An 18,222-nucleotide genomic window follows, 5' to 3' on the forward strand; every position below is an offset into this window, starting at 1 on the left:
CTCAACACGCACAACGAAGAGTAAGAAAAAAAAAAAAGAGAGAGAGAGAGAGAGGGAGACACTCAACGAATTACAATACTAATATCAATACGACTACTACTAGTATTAATAATAATAAAGCAGAATGGAGAAAAGAAAAAAAAAAGAAACTAAAAAAAAAAAAACCCAACTCACTTTTCCATTTCTGTTTTGTTTGAAATTTTAGGATGGTGTAGATTGCTCCCCTAACCCATATCCCCATATAGTCTCATCTATATCTGTCTCTCTCTCTCTCTCTCTCTCTCTCTATATATATATATATATATATATAGATATATATAGATATATATAGATATACCTTTAGGCAAACCCAAATTCATACATATGCCGCAGACAAACTTCCAACTTCTCTCGTAGAATAGAAGCCGAGGCGTATGGCTGCAGGAGTAGAGAAATGGGTGAACAGGTGTGGGCTGTGGGAATCGCATTCGGATTATCTCCACACGAGACTTGTACTTTTTCTCGCAGAGGAATTCGTCTCTGTCCAGTACAAAAGAGTAAAAACTGAGAATGTTGTCTAGATGTCCAACCACGAATAACATCCATTAACATTTGCCGCAGTTCATCTGAAATAAGTGAACAATCCAGAGAAGCAATAACATCTTCTGCAGTAGCCCCAGGGGTTCCACAAACCCGTTGTTGTAAATCATCCCATCGAATAAGTTGAAGAGAGTGTTGTGGAATCACAAATGTAATCCCAGACCGCATAGCGAATAGTAATTCATCATATTGATGTGTTAATGCTCTTTCCGCTTCTTTTCTACGCCATTCCACTTCTACAGTCTCTTCATGTTCATCTGTAGCCACTGTGCTGTAGAGATCTACAGAACTTCTTGCTGGTGTGATAATGGGTAAAACACGATTAGATCGTAACATCACCATTGTTTCCGTTACACTTTCATCTTGTCTTTCAATTCCTGGAATAGCATAGAAGAATTCATCATTTAATAAAAATTCATCATCATTTATTGCCCCTCTTACCGTATCATCAATATCACTATAATAATCTTCAATTGTAATCTCATCAAAGGTAAGAAACTTCCATACTAATCTTGGTAATGTAAGAGAAAACATTAAATAACCACTTAAGGTAGCATTACCAAGTAATTTACCAAGCCATGTAAAGAATTGTAAAAAGATTTGACGATGTTCAGGGTAATCATGATAAAAATCCATATTAGGAACTACATTTACAATTGTACTGTGATTTGTAAGTTTAAAGAATGGTAATAAAGGTTCTGAACGGCGTCCATCCTCATCATCGCGATAACTTAACTCATCACACATCATTGTTACCATAGATCGTGTTACCCCACCCGCATCATCTGCAACTTCTCCTGTTAATGTAATTCCAAACATTACAGCATCTAAATAAATATCTGCATCTTTTGTCTGTCGAAATAACTGTCCAGTGATAGATCCATTAAATAAAGTTAAAAAGTCTAGAGTGGTACTACCCTCCATCATCGCCTTGGCACGATTAAGATCAATCACAACAGAATGTTGACGTCTAGTATTACTTCGAATAAGACGACGATCAATTTGACGTTCCACAATGGCCCAACGGGCAGTAAAAAAGAGTAATTGTCGAGTTTTTTGATAACTTCTTAATAAATAAGGGGAATTACGAAATATATCATGACTTTTCGCAACACTCACTGCTAAGGCATTAATAACACGTAAATGTTGAAAATATGGACGTAATCGATCTAATGATTTTTCCGCTTCTATACAAAGTAATGGATATTGTTGCATTCCTATTTGTGCATGTTCAGACCATGTTTTAGTTTCTAATAAGGAATCCACTGTAAACCCACAATTAACAATATCATTTCCAAACTTACAAAGTTGTACATAAAATTCATATGATTGGGGTTCTACTTTACTTTCTCTTCTTACTTCCTCTTGTGGGAAAGGACTAAAATCTTTATATCCTTCTGGTTTAAATTGAGTGTGTCCAAGACGAATAATGACAGCATAAGGATCTACAGCTGCACTCACAAATGGATAAATCGCTTCACCTTTTCCTTGTGTAGATACCGCCACCCACATTAATTCTTCTCCATTTACACTCCAACACATCATCATAGAATCTAAATCTAATAATGCCCCAACCACATCTCCACCAACAATAGGTCGTGGAGTCGTAATAGCTTGTTCTCCTGTTAACATACGAAGACGATCTTGACAATTAAATCCCCATGAATGAATATCACTTCCAACATGTCTTCCACTACTAAGAACCTCATGTTGTAATGTACCCCATCCCATTACTACTATTTTACCTCGTTGATTAAAATTAGATGGAAGTACAACTTCATAATAATAACGTCCTCCTTTACTTGTAAGAGCTCCTACACTACCACGTACTTGACCTACAATAAGTTCACCACCTTCTCCCATACGTGTATCTGGTAATTCCACAAGATAAGGAAATATATCAAGAGATTGTTCATCAAATAATGCTGGTAAACATTGTCGTCGCTCCATACGTTCTACCGCTTCAATAAGCCAACTTGTTAAGGTCACATTCGCACTAATAGATACATCCACTCCACGAAGAGAGGCATGAACCATTAATCGTTGTTGTTCAGCTACAAATGGTGTAATGGTCACAACATCTTGAAGACATCGTGCATTAAGTGATTGACCAAAGGATTCTTCTAATAATGTATTTAGAGAAATATGACAAGCTTCACGTATTTCACGACTTTCACATCCTTTCATGGTATTTAAACAAAGTGCATAAAGTAAATAATGTCGTTGTTTTTGAAGTTCTGTATGATGATTCATTACAATACGAGCAATAAAGAAGAGAGATTTAATAACTTGTTCACTACAATTTCCCTCAAATAAGAGAGATAAACAAGCGTAAAATAAACCTCGTGCGACATCTAAAGGAATATTTTCAAAATGTGTTAACCAACTCTCATCCAGTACACGAATACAACGTAATACTTCAATTTTAGTTAATTCCTTAGGAATAACTAATGGAGCCCAACGACAAAGGATTCGACTGCAAAAGAATATAATAGCTGGTACAACAGCACGATAATGCTCTTTCACTTGTTGTTGTTGTTGTTGTTGTTGTGATTGTTGTGATTGTTGTGATTGTAATTGTTGTTGTTGTTGTTGTAGAGATGAAAATAAAGAAGATATAGATTCCTCATTACTTGTTTTAGGAATATACACAAGTGGTGGAATATATCGTGAGAGATCACTAGCGCCTGGCGATGCCGCCTCTGCCGCCTGCTGCATACTCTCCAGTGAATAGGATAAACTCTGTAATCCTGTATAGATACAACTGACATTTCCAAATCGAATCATCCACTCCATTCGATCGCCAGCGCCCACAAGAACCGCCTCCACAACTGCCGTGTGATTCTCCTCCGGCAGCCATAAAGTCACTCGCTGACACGTTTCGCAAAATACACGCGAGTCAAAACTATGAAAAGTGGTGTATTCTCTCTTACTTCTACAACCCTCACAAAAGGCCTGTTTTCGCTCTGTGTTCGGCCCTGTCTCGGAGCCTCCCACTCGCTGATGCCCGCAGGTGACGCAAATAACACTTCGCTTGGAGTTAAAGCCGTAGCCGCAGAGCAGACAAGTCCACGTGGCGCCTGGACGGGCAGTTGTGCACATCGCACAGCGGGTGGAATCGGGCAAATTGATAAATGTACACACTTCACAGGTCCATTCCTCATTCACATCTTCTCCGATGGGAACATTATCCGCACACTTATACACACAACGTCCCTTGACAACATTACTGGAGACATGTTTTCCTGTAAATGTAAACACACCATGTCGTTCTTCTCCTTCTCCTTCAACTTCACCAGCAGCATTTACTCGTAAAGTGACTTGAATGCCTTCTTCTGTTAAAAACCATTCAGATGCAAATCCAGTGAAAGGGGATGATACTCCCAATCGTTTTAAAACACGATCTAGTGTATCGCAAAGACTACTAGGTGCCGTATGTTGTTCATTACTACAACTCCCCCATTCCTGATCACATGATGGACATCGTAAACAAAAATTAGCTGTCCTTTCTGAAGGAATATAAATACCACCATAAACACTTTTATGATGATCATACTTTTTATTATTACTAGTAATAGTAGTAGTATTAGTAGTAGTAGTAGTAGTAGTAGTATCCGTATTATTCGTATTCTCATTCTCAGATATATTGACAGTACTACTCACTGTATCAGAAGACTTGGTGTCAGAAGGAATAGAAATACATAAATTATCATCATCTGATAACAACATAACTTCATTCCATGCATCCAGTACAATATGCATACCATTAGAAGGTATTGTAATTGGTACTGATAAGAGATGTATAAATTGTTTTAGCAACATTTCTTGTGTTTCCACATTTACAGTATTCATATTAGTCCATTCTACTTCAGATAAAAGTCGAAGCGCACAAATAAACATTTTCGTATTCTTAATATGAACATTTTCAATTCCCTTTTCATCTCTAGTAAAATTCAATAAAGTAGATACAACTTGTATAAGTTCTTCTATTAATACGCCTACAGGCATATCTTGACTAATCACCACATCATAGTTTAATTCCAATGCCACTGAAGGAACTATAATACTTTTCGCACCGCCTTCTACCAAAACTTCCGATTCTGTTCCTATTTGTCTAACGAGATGTACATTTTGTGATCCTTTATATGCACTTCGTGGTGGACTACGGTAACAAAAACAAGTTTCATCCCCATCTGATCCAAGTACTTTAAGTGCTACAACATCACCAGATGTAATCATTTCTTTTAAATGAGGCATTAATTCAAATCCCCAGTGACGAAGCATTTCTCGCATTGCAAAACGAGCTCGAATACCAATTTCTCGTGGAGTATACATCCATACCGCACTAGCATCTCTATTAAAGAGTTTTACAAACGGAAATACAACTCTAACCATAGAAGGAATATTTGTATAAAGTGTACCAAGTGGTAATCCATTTCGTTCAAAAGAAATACAACGTAATTTTGTATTTACCGTCACTGTAATCACATCTCCTGAACCAAAAATAATACTTTCCTCACTTGACATCCAATTCTTAGCATGACGAGGAAGTTCTGCTCGTGCTGGATTAGATCTCACATCTGTAAAGTGATCTGTAATTGCATACAAATACGCCATCTCTCGACTCTCACCAGGATGACGAACCAATGTCGTAGCCGTAGACATTGGATATGGAGAAGCCACACCAACATAGTAATAACGACCAAGTGTATCAAATCCAAACTCTCGTTGCAGTCGAACAGAGAAAGAAACCACTTCTCCTAATGATCCATCCATAGGAATTCCTTGAGAAGCAAAGGAAGTGGTATCTTGAACCGCATGTGCAGCCTCACTACGGGGTAAAGCCGATTTCACACGTTTTCCTCCAGAGAAAACAATCATATCTGGTGTGGTACTTTCTGTTGTAAAGATGGGTTGATATGTTAATTTAAAAATATCTCGTGCCAGTGATCGACAACATTCCCATAATTGTGCGGGATTATAAGCACCAACACCAAATCCACGATAGGGTTCACGTAATACGGAACAAACTGCGGTTAAGGCCATACACCGTTCTTTTTCTCCAACCTCTTCACAACATACCACCCTAGCTAATGTTGTCAACATTTCTACAGGAGATGAAGTACATCTTAAAGCCGTACGAACAATAGTAATATAATCCATAAGAAAACGATGATAAACAAAGAAGGCTGCATTACGTTGTACGCGTTGAGTAACATTATCAATTTCTGAAAGTAGTGGTAAATGTTGAATAGAGTCTATAAGACTTTCAACATTTTGTCGTAATGGATTACAACAACCATCTACAAATCCTCTCCATACTTCTTCTGATTGAGAATTATTTTTAATAGCATTAGAACGACTATTTGCAAATGTTGGAGAAATGGCTTGAGAAGTAGATCCAGTAGTCATCGTTCTACGCATATGTGCAGCACGGCGAGTACAAAAAGATATCATATAATAAAAAACAAGAGTTGCAAACATTGAAATCGCATGTCGTGTAGGTAAACCATCCGTAATTCCCTCATTATCAAAAGACATGGGTAGAATAGAGGTCATCACTTCATTTTCAGATCGAAAAGTGATATAAAATGTATTAGGACGTAAAGAAGTGGAATCCATTGCACCTGCAAGAAGAAAAAGTCGTTGCTGTGGAGCTGGAAACTCCGCAATACGAATACTGTTTAAAAACAAACGTAATATTCGTGAAGATGTCTTTGGGGAAAAGAAGAAACAAAAGGTAATCGTATCACCTTGAGAAAGTGGTGGTAAAGTAATTTGTCGATCAGCATGATGAAGAATTCCATCTTTTGGAAATAAATAAAAACCTTCTGGATCACTTTGAATCTTTGCACTAGTTAAACTAGTATGTTGTTCAGAGGCAAGGGCTATCATTAATTCTTGTGGTGGTGCTATCACTAACTGAACATCTGCAGCAGCAGTAGATGGAGAGAAATGAGATACCGGTACATCTGAAGATGGAGAAGATACCTGTGAAGCTGGTGTATAGAAAGGTGTAGAAGTACTACATATACGTTCTCTTTCTGTAGGCATCCACATACCAACACCTCTTTCTGTAGCTCCTGTCATTGTTAAACCAGTAAAAGATTGACTTGCCGTACTAGTTTCATTATTATCATTATCATCTGTATGATGATGATGAAGATGATTATGGATTGTATTATTATCATCAATAAGAGCTCGTAAAAACTCTAACATGGTACCTTCCTCTACATCACTTACTTTAAATGATGCGGTAGGACTAAAGTCCGTAAAATTAGGAAGAAGTTCTTCTACTTGTTTGACAATTTTATATTGAATAAATTCAACATCCTGTACATCCAATGGAGAAGCAATAAGTGAAAGTGTCACTAATGCAAAAGGTCCATACTCATCCGCATCCCAAAGAAAACGATGTGGACCATGTTTTCGTCTTTCTCCTTCTGGTAAAGACATAATTCGCTGTAAAGCTGTAAACAATGCTGTTAAGAGTCTATGCACTAATGTACGAATTTCTTTTTCTAATAATTCCCCACATCCTTGAAAACGAAGTAAATAATGTGTCCCTTCATGCATAACCACTTCACGTAATAAACTCGCCACTCGAAACATATCACCTGGTACAAAATTATTTTTTGCTTGTAATAAAAGATTAAGGGCAAGAATACAAAATTCTGCTCGTGAACGTTGGGCGGCTAATAATGTTTGTATTTCAGATACAGAAATATTACACGTTAAAAGACTAATAGTTCCTTCTACTATTTGCGGCATAGTTAAATAACATGGTTCTACATACTCAAGAACAAAGGTAACCATCTTGTTAATATCTGTATTTTTCCCAAGCACAGAACTTGCTAAAGCCACTCGTTTCACTGCATCCATCCAAATACGTGATTCCCAACAAAGTTGATCGGGTTCACAGTAATCAAGAAAAGTACCAATAAGAGTTAACGCCGCACGTACAGCTCGAACATCTGATTGTCTACAAGGTACTCGTTTGCATAAAGTTGCATCATCAATCTTTAAAAGTTCTTCTACAAATCGTGGAGATTCACCCAATCGGGGTTGATTACGTAAACCATTACGGAAAAGAACCAAAGTTTCTTCTCGTACACGGATTTCACCCTTTACAAGATCATTTTTTAACTTTTGAATTAGAAAAGAAGCGATATCTAGTTGAAGAGTGCTTAATGTGTTTCGTAGCTCTACTACCCATCTTCCATCTACATGTAAGGTCGTTTCAACTCTTACATCTGCTTCTAATAAAGTTGTTGTAGGATTATCCGTATTTCGCATATATCGTATCATACAATCACAAGCCCCATTAAGTACACGTGTTTCACCTTCGCGTGGTTCAAACCACACAGGTTCAATTACATGTTTATTCCTATCAACAACATCAATTTTATCACCACCTTCTTCAGTTTTATCATTATCAACACCAGCACTACTATGTTCATTATTTTCATCATCATTATCATTATCATTATCATGATCACTATGGTCGTCTTGAATGACATCACCAACAGAGTGACGTGGAATAAGTATTAACTGAACACCTTCACAACATACTGCTCGGCGAACAGAAATAGTTACTTTTCGCGCTTGTGGAGCTTGTAAAAATACTTCTGTCGACATAACAGGTTCACTTACATGAGTACTACTATAATCTGTCCGTCGTAAACAATCAAAGACAGGAGGTTCTGATACAAAAGAACGTAATCGTGGAGGTAATAAAGGAGATGGTGGTGGCATTGCTAATGGTGATGGAGGTATTGATGTGGAAACAAGTTGCCTACTATCCACATCCATATCTAAAGTAAGAGAATAATTTGTAACAAACTTTGCAACTGACAATTCTTCTTTTCCTGCGTCATGATTACGTGGAGGAACATTCACATTTGATAATAGTCGTCCCAAAGTAATCATATCAGTATCATTAAATGATGTAAAACGGGTTATATTTAAAATAGGTACAACAACACCGAAACAAAATATAGCACTTTCTCCTGTAGAATCTGGAGTACTATTCCATCGTCTCAAAACTTCTTGAAGTATACACAAAAACACCTGTGCACTTCGTTTATCATGTTGTACTTGTCCAGATAAAGATGCCACTGTGGAAACGAGTTGTTTTTGACCTTCATTTTGAGCTAATGCTGTTACTTCTACCATTTCCCGCACCTTTTCTGATAACCACATTTCATCCTGTTGTCCAGCAACATAAGCAAGAACCCAAGAGACGGAGGTAATCTTCCTCCTTTCAGAACTGTATGGAGTGGTATCTACATGGGTGGTTTCCTCACTTGTAAAACTACTATTCGATACCCGTTGTAGTCCTTTTTGACTTGTTCCTCCCGCTGTTGCAGCGGATAATGGTGTTGGTGGTGTGGATGATGGTAATAGTACAGTAGATGGATGCATAGTGTTGTTGTTATTGGTGGTAGTAGTAATTGGCACCACCGCTGCCTCATCCCGCAATTCTCGCAGTGCCCGCTCCACCAGTACCGCACGGAGTGAATGACATGTGAGAGTGCCCCATTGTTTTTGCGCCCGTGCGGCGGCGACGGTTTCCGCCACAGTGGCGTCAATCAACCGCGCGAGTTGTGCGTCGTCCGGGTCTGCGTGTGCGACTCGCGGAATGGCGGGAGCCCGGCGATTTCCTCCTGCTGATATTCCCGTTGTTGTTGTTGTTGAGACGGGGAGGAGCAGCGGCCAGGCGAGGCGGCAGAGGCGGTCGAGGGGGACACTCATCACATCGGCGACGGGGCCCGCCGGCAGCCGCTCCGCCGCGAGGAGCACCGACGGCCCGCCGGCCTCAACTCCCAGCTGCTCCACAGCCGTCATTCAGCCGGGGAAACGCAAACAGAGAGAGAGAGAAAAAGATAAGGGAATAAAGAGAGAAAGAAAAGAGAAAAGAAACGGGAAGGTACACACGCAAGAAAGAGGCCTAAAACCAGTTTTCTGTACTACTTTTTCTCTTTTTCTTTCCTTTTTTTTTTTTTGTTTATATTGATGTGGTTGTAGTTGTGGTTGTTTTGAAAGCTAAAGCAGACTTTTTTTTTTTTTTCTTTTTTATTTGTTTTTTTTTTTTCTTTGTAAGAGAATGATTTGTTTTTGTTTTTGTCTTCGCCAAACTCTGTGCCTTTCGGTATATGCGTATAGTGAATGAAGAATAAAGAAGAAAAAAAAAAAGAGAAATATCAAAAAGAAAAAAAAAACAAGAGAAGCATCACCTGTAGAACACAGAGCAACATCATAGAAAGAAGAAGGGAATGATAAGTGAAGAAAAAAGGAAGAGCCCAAAAACACACACACACACACGCACATACACACAAAGGAAGAAAAATAAAAATAAAAAAAAACAGGGAAATAGTGGAAAAAAAAACAAGAAGAACCTCTGCAGACGTCCCAAGAAAAATGGGAATAGCAAAAAAAAAAAAAAAGAAATAACTACAACACATGAAATATCTCTTTTTATATAGTATCTTCTTCTCTTTTCCCTAGTTTCCCAGATATATATTTCTTTTTTTTTTTTCTTTTTCTTCCTTTCTTTTGGTTGTTGTTGTTTCTTTTCCTCTTTCCCTCTTTTTCTTTCTTTTAGAGAATTCATCATTCCCTTCTCCTTCACATCTCAACACACCCTCACGCGGTCCCTTCCCCTAACGTTGAAAGTTGCTGAAGGGCCTCATTCCCCGTCAGCAGCGCCGTACATCCGTAACTGACGGACTTTCGGGGATGTGCGGCCTCCCACACTTTAAGATCATCATATTCGGCCACACAACCACCACTAATAGTGAATACAATCGCCTGTGAAAAGTACATATCTCCCAAATCTACACTTTTTCTCGTTCGTGGATCATACCCAACGACGGTTTCCAGTAATTTTGTACGAAGAGTATTTGTTCCACCTATTGTACGGGCAGCAGCTCCACCAGATGATGTTGAAGAAGGATCTTGAAGAAGTGCATCTACAAGTTTTGTGAGTGGCAATTCCGATTTCGCATTAGCTCCAAGTGTGCTGGCGATATTCTTTGCTAATGTCTGTGCAAGTCCCCATGCAAATCCTTCTGCTGCACTGGATTCTCCTGTGGTTGGACTTGCCACACCCAAAGACCAGTTGCGTAAATGTTTAATGTATTTAAGAGCCGGAAAAGGTGTATCTCCAAAGGAGGCTGCACAACGTTGCAGAATAGCTTCATACTCTCCTTCAGTATCTAAAAGGAATGCAATAAGATAAAGACGTTGACGGTCTTCTAATGTTCCTAGTGATGATAAGAAAAGTTTTTCAAATTCCTCACGATCAAGTCCTTCACGTTGAATAAGTCCTAATTCTACACCATGAAAACGGTCAAGATGACTCTTACGAATTTGATGAAGAAAACTGTAGGCCATCTTTGTATGTGCATCTAACATTCTCTTTTTTTCTCCAAGTTTAGGGGCATTTGCTAAGAGTTTAGACATAGAATTAGCATCTGTATCATCTTCTCCATCACAAGCCGTCTCAGAAAGAGCGGCATATTCTTCACGGTATTGTTTTAATGCAGCTTCAATATTTCCACCAACCGCACTGAAATCAAGAGTTGCATTATCACGGTAAAAATCATCCCTATCAGGATCAATTTCAAAAGCCACTTCTTTTCCATCCTCTCCATGTACTGTTACCTTATTTAAATGCATATTTCCCAATTCCATTAATAATCCACGGTATGAAAAAGGATGATGTAAAACTGTAGCGAGATCACTAGTACGGTCTACAATAAGTAATAAAGGCCGACCAAGTACGGCAGCAGAAGCAGGTGTTAGAGTACGATCATTAAGATGATCATTAAGACAAATAGATAAACGTCGTGCAACTTCTTCTGCAGCTCCTGTTTTACTATGAACTATAACTGGAAGTACCTGTTGTGAAAGGAGAACGTGAGAAATACCTAATACAATAGCATTTAAATGACTCTCTACTTCATCATCCTTTGCATGGCGACTATTTAAAGTTACCAAAGAATTTTGTTGCATTAAAACAAAAAGATCATTTTCTAATGCAACATAATTAAGTGTTCGATCAAAAACACGAATGTGTTGAATACTTTGAAGTTGTCCACGAGTAAGTTTTTCTGCAAAAAGTTCTAATCCACGTCGTGAAACTTGAGAAGTAAAATTTACATACATCCATTCATATAACTCACCTACGGCGTCATTAGCGATGAGGTTAATATTTTCATCCGTTGGAGCACAAAAATATATAGCAGGTGCACCTGGAACAGGTTCTCGTTTGCTGTTGATATGCATATATAATGTTACCCCCAACTCTCTGAGATCCCCAACTCTCAGTAATGGTGCAATGATGTCTCGTCCAATATCATCATATATAAGAAGACGCCATGTTGTGATAGTTGTCTCATCTCCACTTGAGTAGGATTGTGGTGGTTGCTGCTGCTGCTGCTGTGGAATTCCTCCATATGTCAGTGGAACTGAAGATAAAATCATCTCACGAATGACATCTTTTTGTCGCTGCCGCAGAAAATGTTTTTGACCCAGCATTTCTTATTTATTTTTTTTTTCTTTATTCCTCTTTATTTCTCTTTTGATAAAGCTGTTTCTTTACCTCTCCACGAAAAGAAAACACTGGAAAAAAAAAAAGAAATAAGAAAACTTTGTCTTTTTTTTTTTTCTTTTCTTATTATTATTGTTTCTATGATAAACCCTAAAACAAAGGGAAAACACGTTTGACAGATAAGATAAACACAGAGTTGTCGTTGAGTGAAAATAATAATAATTAATAATAATAATAATAATAATAATAATAATAATATTAATAAATACCGTCATATAAGGTTACCCAAATCCTGTAACTTGGCCTTAATCACTAGCGAAGCCATCATAAGGGCAATAAACTTCTGAAAATAAATAGTAAAAATAGCAAATATCAATAAAACAAAGGAGAATAATAATAATAATAATAATAATAATAATAATAAAGACAGAAAAGAACGAGAAAAAAAAAAAGAAAAACACCAAATGGTGTGAAGCACCTTTACCCCTTTCAACTCATCCAATTAAGTTTAAGTCTGACGTGATTGTGGGAAAGCAATTTCCCAATACGGCGGTGGTGTACATACTTCAACTGCAGCATTTTCATCCCTAATGTGCATCGCCTCATCTGCCGCGTAATCAAGTTGTCTTATGTGATTAGTACGAACATAACTCTTTGTTTCATTCATATAAATAGTGGTATCATTTTGTATAGTTGATGACTCAACTCTTGAGGAAATACACGGCACAGATGCCAGAATATCGGTGGCCGTAATATCCATTCGTTTACGAACAAGGTGCATATCATCAGGGGCATTCGTCCGACGAGGTCGCTTCGTTGCAAGAATAGGGAAAAATGCATCTAATTCACGGCGCATGGGCGAAGGTGTTCCATTTCTCATCACTTTATCCTTTGGGATTTTATCCTCTATTGTATCCGTATGAATATCATTTAACAAGTCTTGGGATGTACTTATAATAGGATGTTGGTTGTCTTTTTTTTCTGCTTCTTCTGCTTCTTCTTCTTCTTCACCATCTTCATCCTCCTGGGGTTCTTCTTTTTGTTTTCTGTCCTCATCAGTACAAACAGATGAGACGGCATCTAAGTATTCAGCGCTCCACTCTCTCTCATTAGGCGCAGAGATATTGGGTTTATTAAACTTTCTTGGTGAATCACACACCTCCAAAGAAGTATTAGATGACAACGGCGAAGCCTCAGCAGCGGCAGCAGAGAAGTCACCACGTAAGAGCCTCTCTGTTAATTGCTCCAGAAGCTCTGCACGGGCAATACTGGTAGCCTCCTCCTCCCGTAGAGCTCTCACTCGATCGGCATGCATCTGAAGCATGCGGAAAATCTGAGATGATGCGTTCTCAGATAAATCTCCTAGAAAATTCATCTTTGCATTCGCTTCTCATACACACCACTCATACAACACAAACCTACACACTAAGAAATGGAGGATCCCCTTTACAACCGTTAATATATGCATATAAACCAAAAAAAAAAGAGAAAGAGAAACAAAAGAGAAAAAATTTAATTTATTTTCGTTTTGATCGCAGAAAACGGATATTGAAATTTGTTCATTCATACACATATAGGTGTCAAATGCAACAAAGAAGAAGAAGAAAAAAAAAAAGCAGAGAATTATCGATGCAAAGAAAAATCCCTCATAAATCAAAATAACAAGGAAATGTCGCTTAGATCTTCACAGCAAAAACGCGCATGGGGTACTTGTGAGCCTTGCGCAGCTGACGGCGGGTCTTGCGGTTCTTCTCATTGTCCTTCAGAGCCAGACGGCGACGACGGGTGAGTTTCTCACGCAGAGCCTTTGGCTTGCTGCTGCGAAGCTTCTTGTCGGAGTAGAACTTGCGAAGGTTCTCGCGTTCGTTCTGGTTCAGCACGGTCAGAATGCGGGCAATGCTCTTGCGAATGAGCCAGATGCGGCCCAGACGGTTGCCAGCGCTGTTGAGCTGCTGCGCCACACGGAGCTGGGAAAGTTCCTTCTTGAACTCGGTGAGCTGCTTCAGCAGGTCATCCTTGCTCTTCTCGCGCAGATCACGAATCTTGGCGTGGTGCGACATTATATCTTTCTTTCTCTGTGTGGGTGTGTATGTGCAAGTGCGTATGTGCCCCCTAAAACGCAATAACCTTCAATGAAAAAAAAGAAACAAAAAAGATGTAGTAGTAATAGTAATAGTAGTAGTACAAGAGGAAAAGGTAATAAAGAAGGAGCATTGGCAGAGAAAGGATCTACCATACTCATATACATTCAAAGAATTCCAATGGCAAGATGACATAACTTCAGAGAAGTAAAACCGTGTGACTAAAAATAAGGTAGATAAGAAAATTCCTTTTTTTTTCTTTCTTTTTTGCACACAGATATCAATAATGTCTACATTCAGTACTTCCTCCCTGTGCTGAGGAAATCAGAAATCATGAGACTCCTTACTCATTTCTGTACATAAAAATCACTCAATATATTCTTTCCAAGAAGAAAAGAAAAAAAGCATACAAACAGACAGATATATCAAAAGAAAGAACGACAAAAAAAAAAGAAAAAAAATGTCATGATTGTAACCCATCTACAAGTAAGTGATACCAGGTGTAAGATCAACACGCATGACACGATCCGATTGAGCAGCATAACATGTGCCATCTGGTAGAAGCGCTAACGCCTGAACTGCCTCGCCTCCAATTTTTTTGAAATTTGTAAAACTCAATCGGAAAAACTGATCTCGTGTGGTATCAAAGGTGGCGGACCCAATCCGCCCAACTTCTACATTCCTCTTTTCTGCAGCAGTGCGAAGTTTCAGAATTTCATCATCCCTTTCCTTTTCCTGTGCTTTACGGAAAGTTGTGAGTTCTTCACGCTGGTCATCATCTAATAATGCGAGAGGGTCTTCTTCCTCCTCCTCTTGCTGCTCATCATCTTCACCACTCTCTTGACCTTCTTGTGAGTCATATTCCTCATCCTCATCAGCTTCTTCTTCTTCATATTCCTCATCTTCATCATCTTCTGCTCTAGCGGCGGCACGAGCTGCAGCTTTTTCTGCACGAGCCGTAGCACGAGCTGCAGCTCGTTCTTTTCGTTCTTCAGCTTTTTTCGCCGCTTTTGCTTTTTTTGCCGCCCGTATTAATTCCCGTTTTTTATCTCTAATAGCTTTTCTGCAACGTTTCTTAATAGCATTTATTGCCAGACGAAGTGTCTGACGTGTTTCGCGTGTATCAGCTCGTACTTTCGCAGTATTACGAGATAAAAACTGTAATACTGTCTTTGAAAGTGACCTCGCATTTATACCCAAAATATACCCATCAGATGCACCAATAAAACAATATGCGGCTTCATCCCTCATTGCTGTTACCAAGTGCGGTAATTCAGGTATTTCAATCGTTCCCACTGGTTTTAACTGTCTTATTGGAGGTTCAGGTCGTACTTTAAGGGCTGATTTAACTTTTGCAGCTTCTTTTGCTGCAGCACGGTAAAGATCCGCAGCAGATATATCATTTTTCCCTGTCTCTCCCTCTAGAGCTGAATTAGACTCTTGTTTATTCTCTTTGGTATCATTACTATCTTCGTCAGTAGCGGTGGGACCACTATCGGAACCCGTATACTCGGTAGCAGATTTCCTACTTGTGACAGCTGGTTCTCTAAAGGAAACAGTTGCTTGACGACCAGAATCACCGCCTGTATATTGTGGTTCTTCATCCGTCTCATCAGTTAATTCTGGTAATCGCCAAATACGCATAGTAAGATCACGTCCAAATGAGAAGAGTAACTCTCCTGCAGCTGCAACGCGTAAACATTTTACGTGATTTTGATGACCAACCAATACTCTAATAGTCTTTCCCAAATTTGCATCCCAAACACGGATGTGATTATCGTAACCTCCTGTAATTATAAGTTGTCCTTCCTCTACACCGAAAGCGATGCAAGAAAGAGCATCTTTATGTCCAGACCACGCGGAGGTACGAGACCCCTCAATCACATAAAGACATCCATCATTTCCACCTGCGTAGATACGACCCTCATGCACTGCCATACAACGCAAGGGTGTTGATAAATTAGATACCTGTACACAACGTTTAGTGTGTTCCTGATCTGTGTCAGTAGACCACTGACGAATAGTACCATCCATTGAACACGTATAAACTTCTTCAAACGATGGTGCAGCGATACCAGTAACAGTTTTAGAATGACCATAGAAAGTTAATACTGGTTTTCCATAAGAGGCTGCATCGGGTGAGTAGTATTGCTCAACAGTTCCATCTTCCCTTCCCACAAAGAGAGGTGGTGGATTTTCCTCTGTAAGAAGACATAATGAAGTTATGGTACGTCCTGCCATAAGTAGCGAAGAAAAAAAAAAAAAGAAAAAAAAAATTAAATTGGGTCAAAAAACAAATAAATTTTACTCCCTGTTTTTTTTCTTTTTTTTTTTTTTTTTCTTCCTCTTGTTCTTCTATTTTGTCCCCCGGTACTCCTTCTGCTAGTTAGAGAAATCCAACGTATCTCTCTTTTATCTATTCTTTTTTTTTGTTGTTGTTCTCTCTAGAGAAATAAGAAAAATAAAAAGAGAAGAAAGTGTAATATGCATTATTTTTCTTTAAGTTTTACAAAAGAAATGAATCAAAAAGGGTAACAGTGAATGTAAAATAAAAATAAAAATAAAAATAAACTAATAAGCAAAGGAATATATATGATATAAGGAGCTTCTTCTCTCTTGCAATTTGTGCACAATTCAAAGAAAATAATTTAAAAGAAAAAAAAAGAAAGAGAGAGAGAGAGAAAGCAAGCTCCATATATCGCTCCTGATGTCTCTAAGAGTGAACAGGGTATATAAGTAAGAAGGATTAAAATCTAAAATAACCCTGCTCTTACACACAATTTCTGAAATATTTGTATATACCCCTCCTTTTCTTTTTTTCTTTCTTTTTTTTTTTTTTTTTTGGTACACCTCTTTGATTTCTATTTTTTTTTTTATTATTGTAAGTTTTCAAAAGGACACAGAGGTGCTTCTTCGTCTATTCACACGCGACTTCGGGACATCTCCGAATACGCGAAATGGAGGTATTAATGGATCTTCTTTACGAACTTTTGGCGTTACTCGCAGCGGTTTTGCAAGTAACTCTAGACGCCCGGGATCAACATGACGACTTGGTGTTCGTACCGGAGTAGTCGTATTAGAAGAAAATGACGTCGGGACAGCCCTTTCACAGTGAATAGCAGCCAACTCCGACACTAATAACTGTTCACCATCATTATACTTTATATGCGCTGATGGTGGACGCCAATTCTCTTCAAGTTCTCGGTTTTTATCCCGTTCCTGTACAGTACGGTGTTGCTTTACTGATATTTCATCACCTTCAGAGTTTATAATCCCCATACGAAGTTTTAATTCTCGTTCTCTCCGTTGTTTGCGTCGTATTTGTTGATCATACATGTGTTGTACATGTACCTCAAGTTCTCTACCTGTTAGATACCGCGTTGGTGAAGGTTTGTATAAATCCCATTCCAACTCTGCAAGTTTCTTCTGACGCCGAAACATCTCTGCATAGACCATCTCATTCACGTAATCCTCTATATGTTTCTGTGAACGATAAGTGGTTGGCCTGGTTGGGTATAATGCCTCTTCCGCCCGACGCAGCGACTCACGGCGACGCTCCATGCCGGTGTTGTAAAGCCGCCGGACGGAGTCTCTCTGCATACGAGGGGAGGCATAGTACTCTACATAGCGAGCCGCATCATCATTTCCCAAATATGGATTTGGCATACCGCCAAGACTATTTCTTTTTCTTTTTACTTTTTTTTTTTATTATTATTCTATTTCTTTCGACTGTGCAGAGAGCAACAGAAAGAAAAAAAAAAAAAAAGAAACAAGATAAAAAACAAGAGAAAAAAAAAATGTCTGCGATCTCACCAGTTTGTAGGGGCCGATCGCAGCACTTTTTTTTTTTCTTTCCGTTTTTTCTCTAGTTCTTCTACTTCTTGATGTTTCTTTCTTCTTTCGATACCCTTGCCTCTCACTGCCTTCTCTTTGCGAGGCGGTGGTCTTCAGCGAATGTCCAGAGAAGGAAAAAAAAGAGAGAGAGAGAGAGAGAGAGAGAGAGAGAGA

The 18,222-nt window shown here is 38.7% G+C and overlaps 6 protein-coding genes across 6 annotated transcripts; all 6 read right to left on the minus strand.

Annotated features, from left to right (window-relative positions):
* Positions 1 to 339: 339 nt before the first annotated feature.
* On the minus strand, positions 340 to 9,426 carry TM35_000021360 (uncharacterized protein; the record flags this gene model as incomplete). The annotated part of the gene is made up of 1 exon (XM_029021454.1): positions 340 to 9,426. One exon carries the CDS (start codon positions 9,424 to 9,426, stop codon positions 340 to 342), a length of 9,087 nt encoding a protein of 3,028 aa, XP_028886876.1.
* Positions 9,427 to 10,224: 798 nt separating this feature from the next.
* Positions 10,225 to 12,120, minus strand: TM35_000021370 (putative sec1 family transport protein; the record flags this gene model as incomplete). Its single annotated transcript, XM_029021455.1, has 1 exon — positions 10,225 to 12,120. One exon carries the CDS (start codon positions 12,118 to 12,120, stop codon positions 10,225 to 10,227), a length of 1,896 nt encoding a protein of 631 aa, XP_028886877.1.
* A 521-nt stretch (positions 12,121 to 12,641) lies between these two features.
* Positions 12,642 to 13,508, minus strand: TM35_000021380 (uncharacterized protein; the record flags this gene model as incomplete). The annotated part of the gene is made up of 1 exon (XM_029021456.1): positions 12,642 to 13,508. One exon carries the CDS (start codon positions 13,506 to 13,508, stop codon positions 12,642 to 12,644), a length of 867 nt encoding a protein of 288 aa, XP_028886878.1.
* Positions 13,509 to 13,809: 301 nt separating this feature from the next.
* On the minus strand, positions 13,810 to 14,193 carry TM35_000021390 (60S ribosomal protein L35; the record flags this gene model as incomplete). Its single annotated transcript, XM_029021457.1, has 1 exon — positions 13,810 to 14,193. The coding sequence occupies one exon, from the start codon at positions 14,191 to 14,193 to the stop codon at positions 13,810 to 13,812; it is 384 nt and encodes a 127-aa protein (XP_028886879.1).
* Positions 14,194 to 14,694: 501 nt separating this feature from the next.
* On the minus strand, positions 14,695 to 16,455 carry TM35_000021400 (serine/threonine protein kinase; the record flags this gene model as incomplete). Its single annotated transcript, XM_029021458.1, has 1 exon — positions 14,695 to 16,455. The coding sequence occupies one exon, from the start codon at positions 16,453 to 16,455 to the stop codon at positions 14,695 to 14,697; it is 1,761 nt and encodes a 586-aa protein (XP_028886880.1).
* Positions 16,456 to 17,103: 648 nt separating this feature from the next.
* On the minus strand, positions 17,104 to 17,880 carry TM35_000021410 (uncharacterized protein; the record flags this gene model as incomplete). Its single annotated transcript, XM_029021459.1, has 1 exon — positions 17,104 to 17,880. The coding sequence occupies one exon, from the start codon at positions 17,878 to 17,880 to the stop codon at positions 17,104 to 17,106; it is 777 nt and encodes a 258-aa protein (XP_028886881.1).
* Positions 17,881 to 18,222: the final 342 nt, after the last annotated feature.

Source organism: Trypanosoma theileri (genome assembly GCF_002087225.1).
Source record: "Trypanosoma theileri isolate Edinburgh chromosome Unknown TM35_Tth_2_V1, whole genome shotgun sequence".
In the NCBI taxonomy this organism is placed as follows: domain Eukaryota; phylum Euglenozoa; class Kinetoplastea; order Trypanosomatida; family Trypanosomatidae; genus Trypanosoma; species Trypanosoma theileri.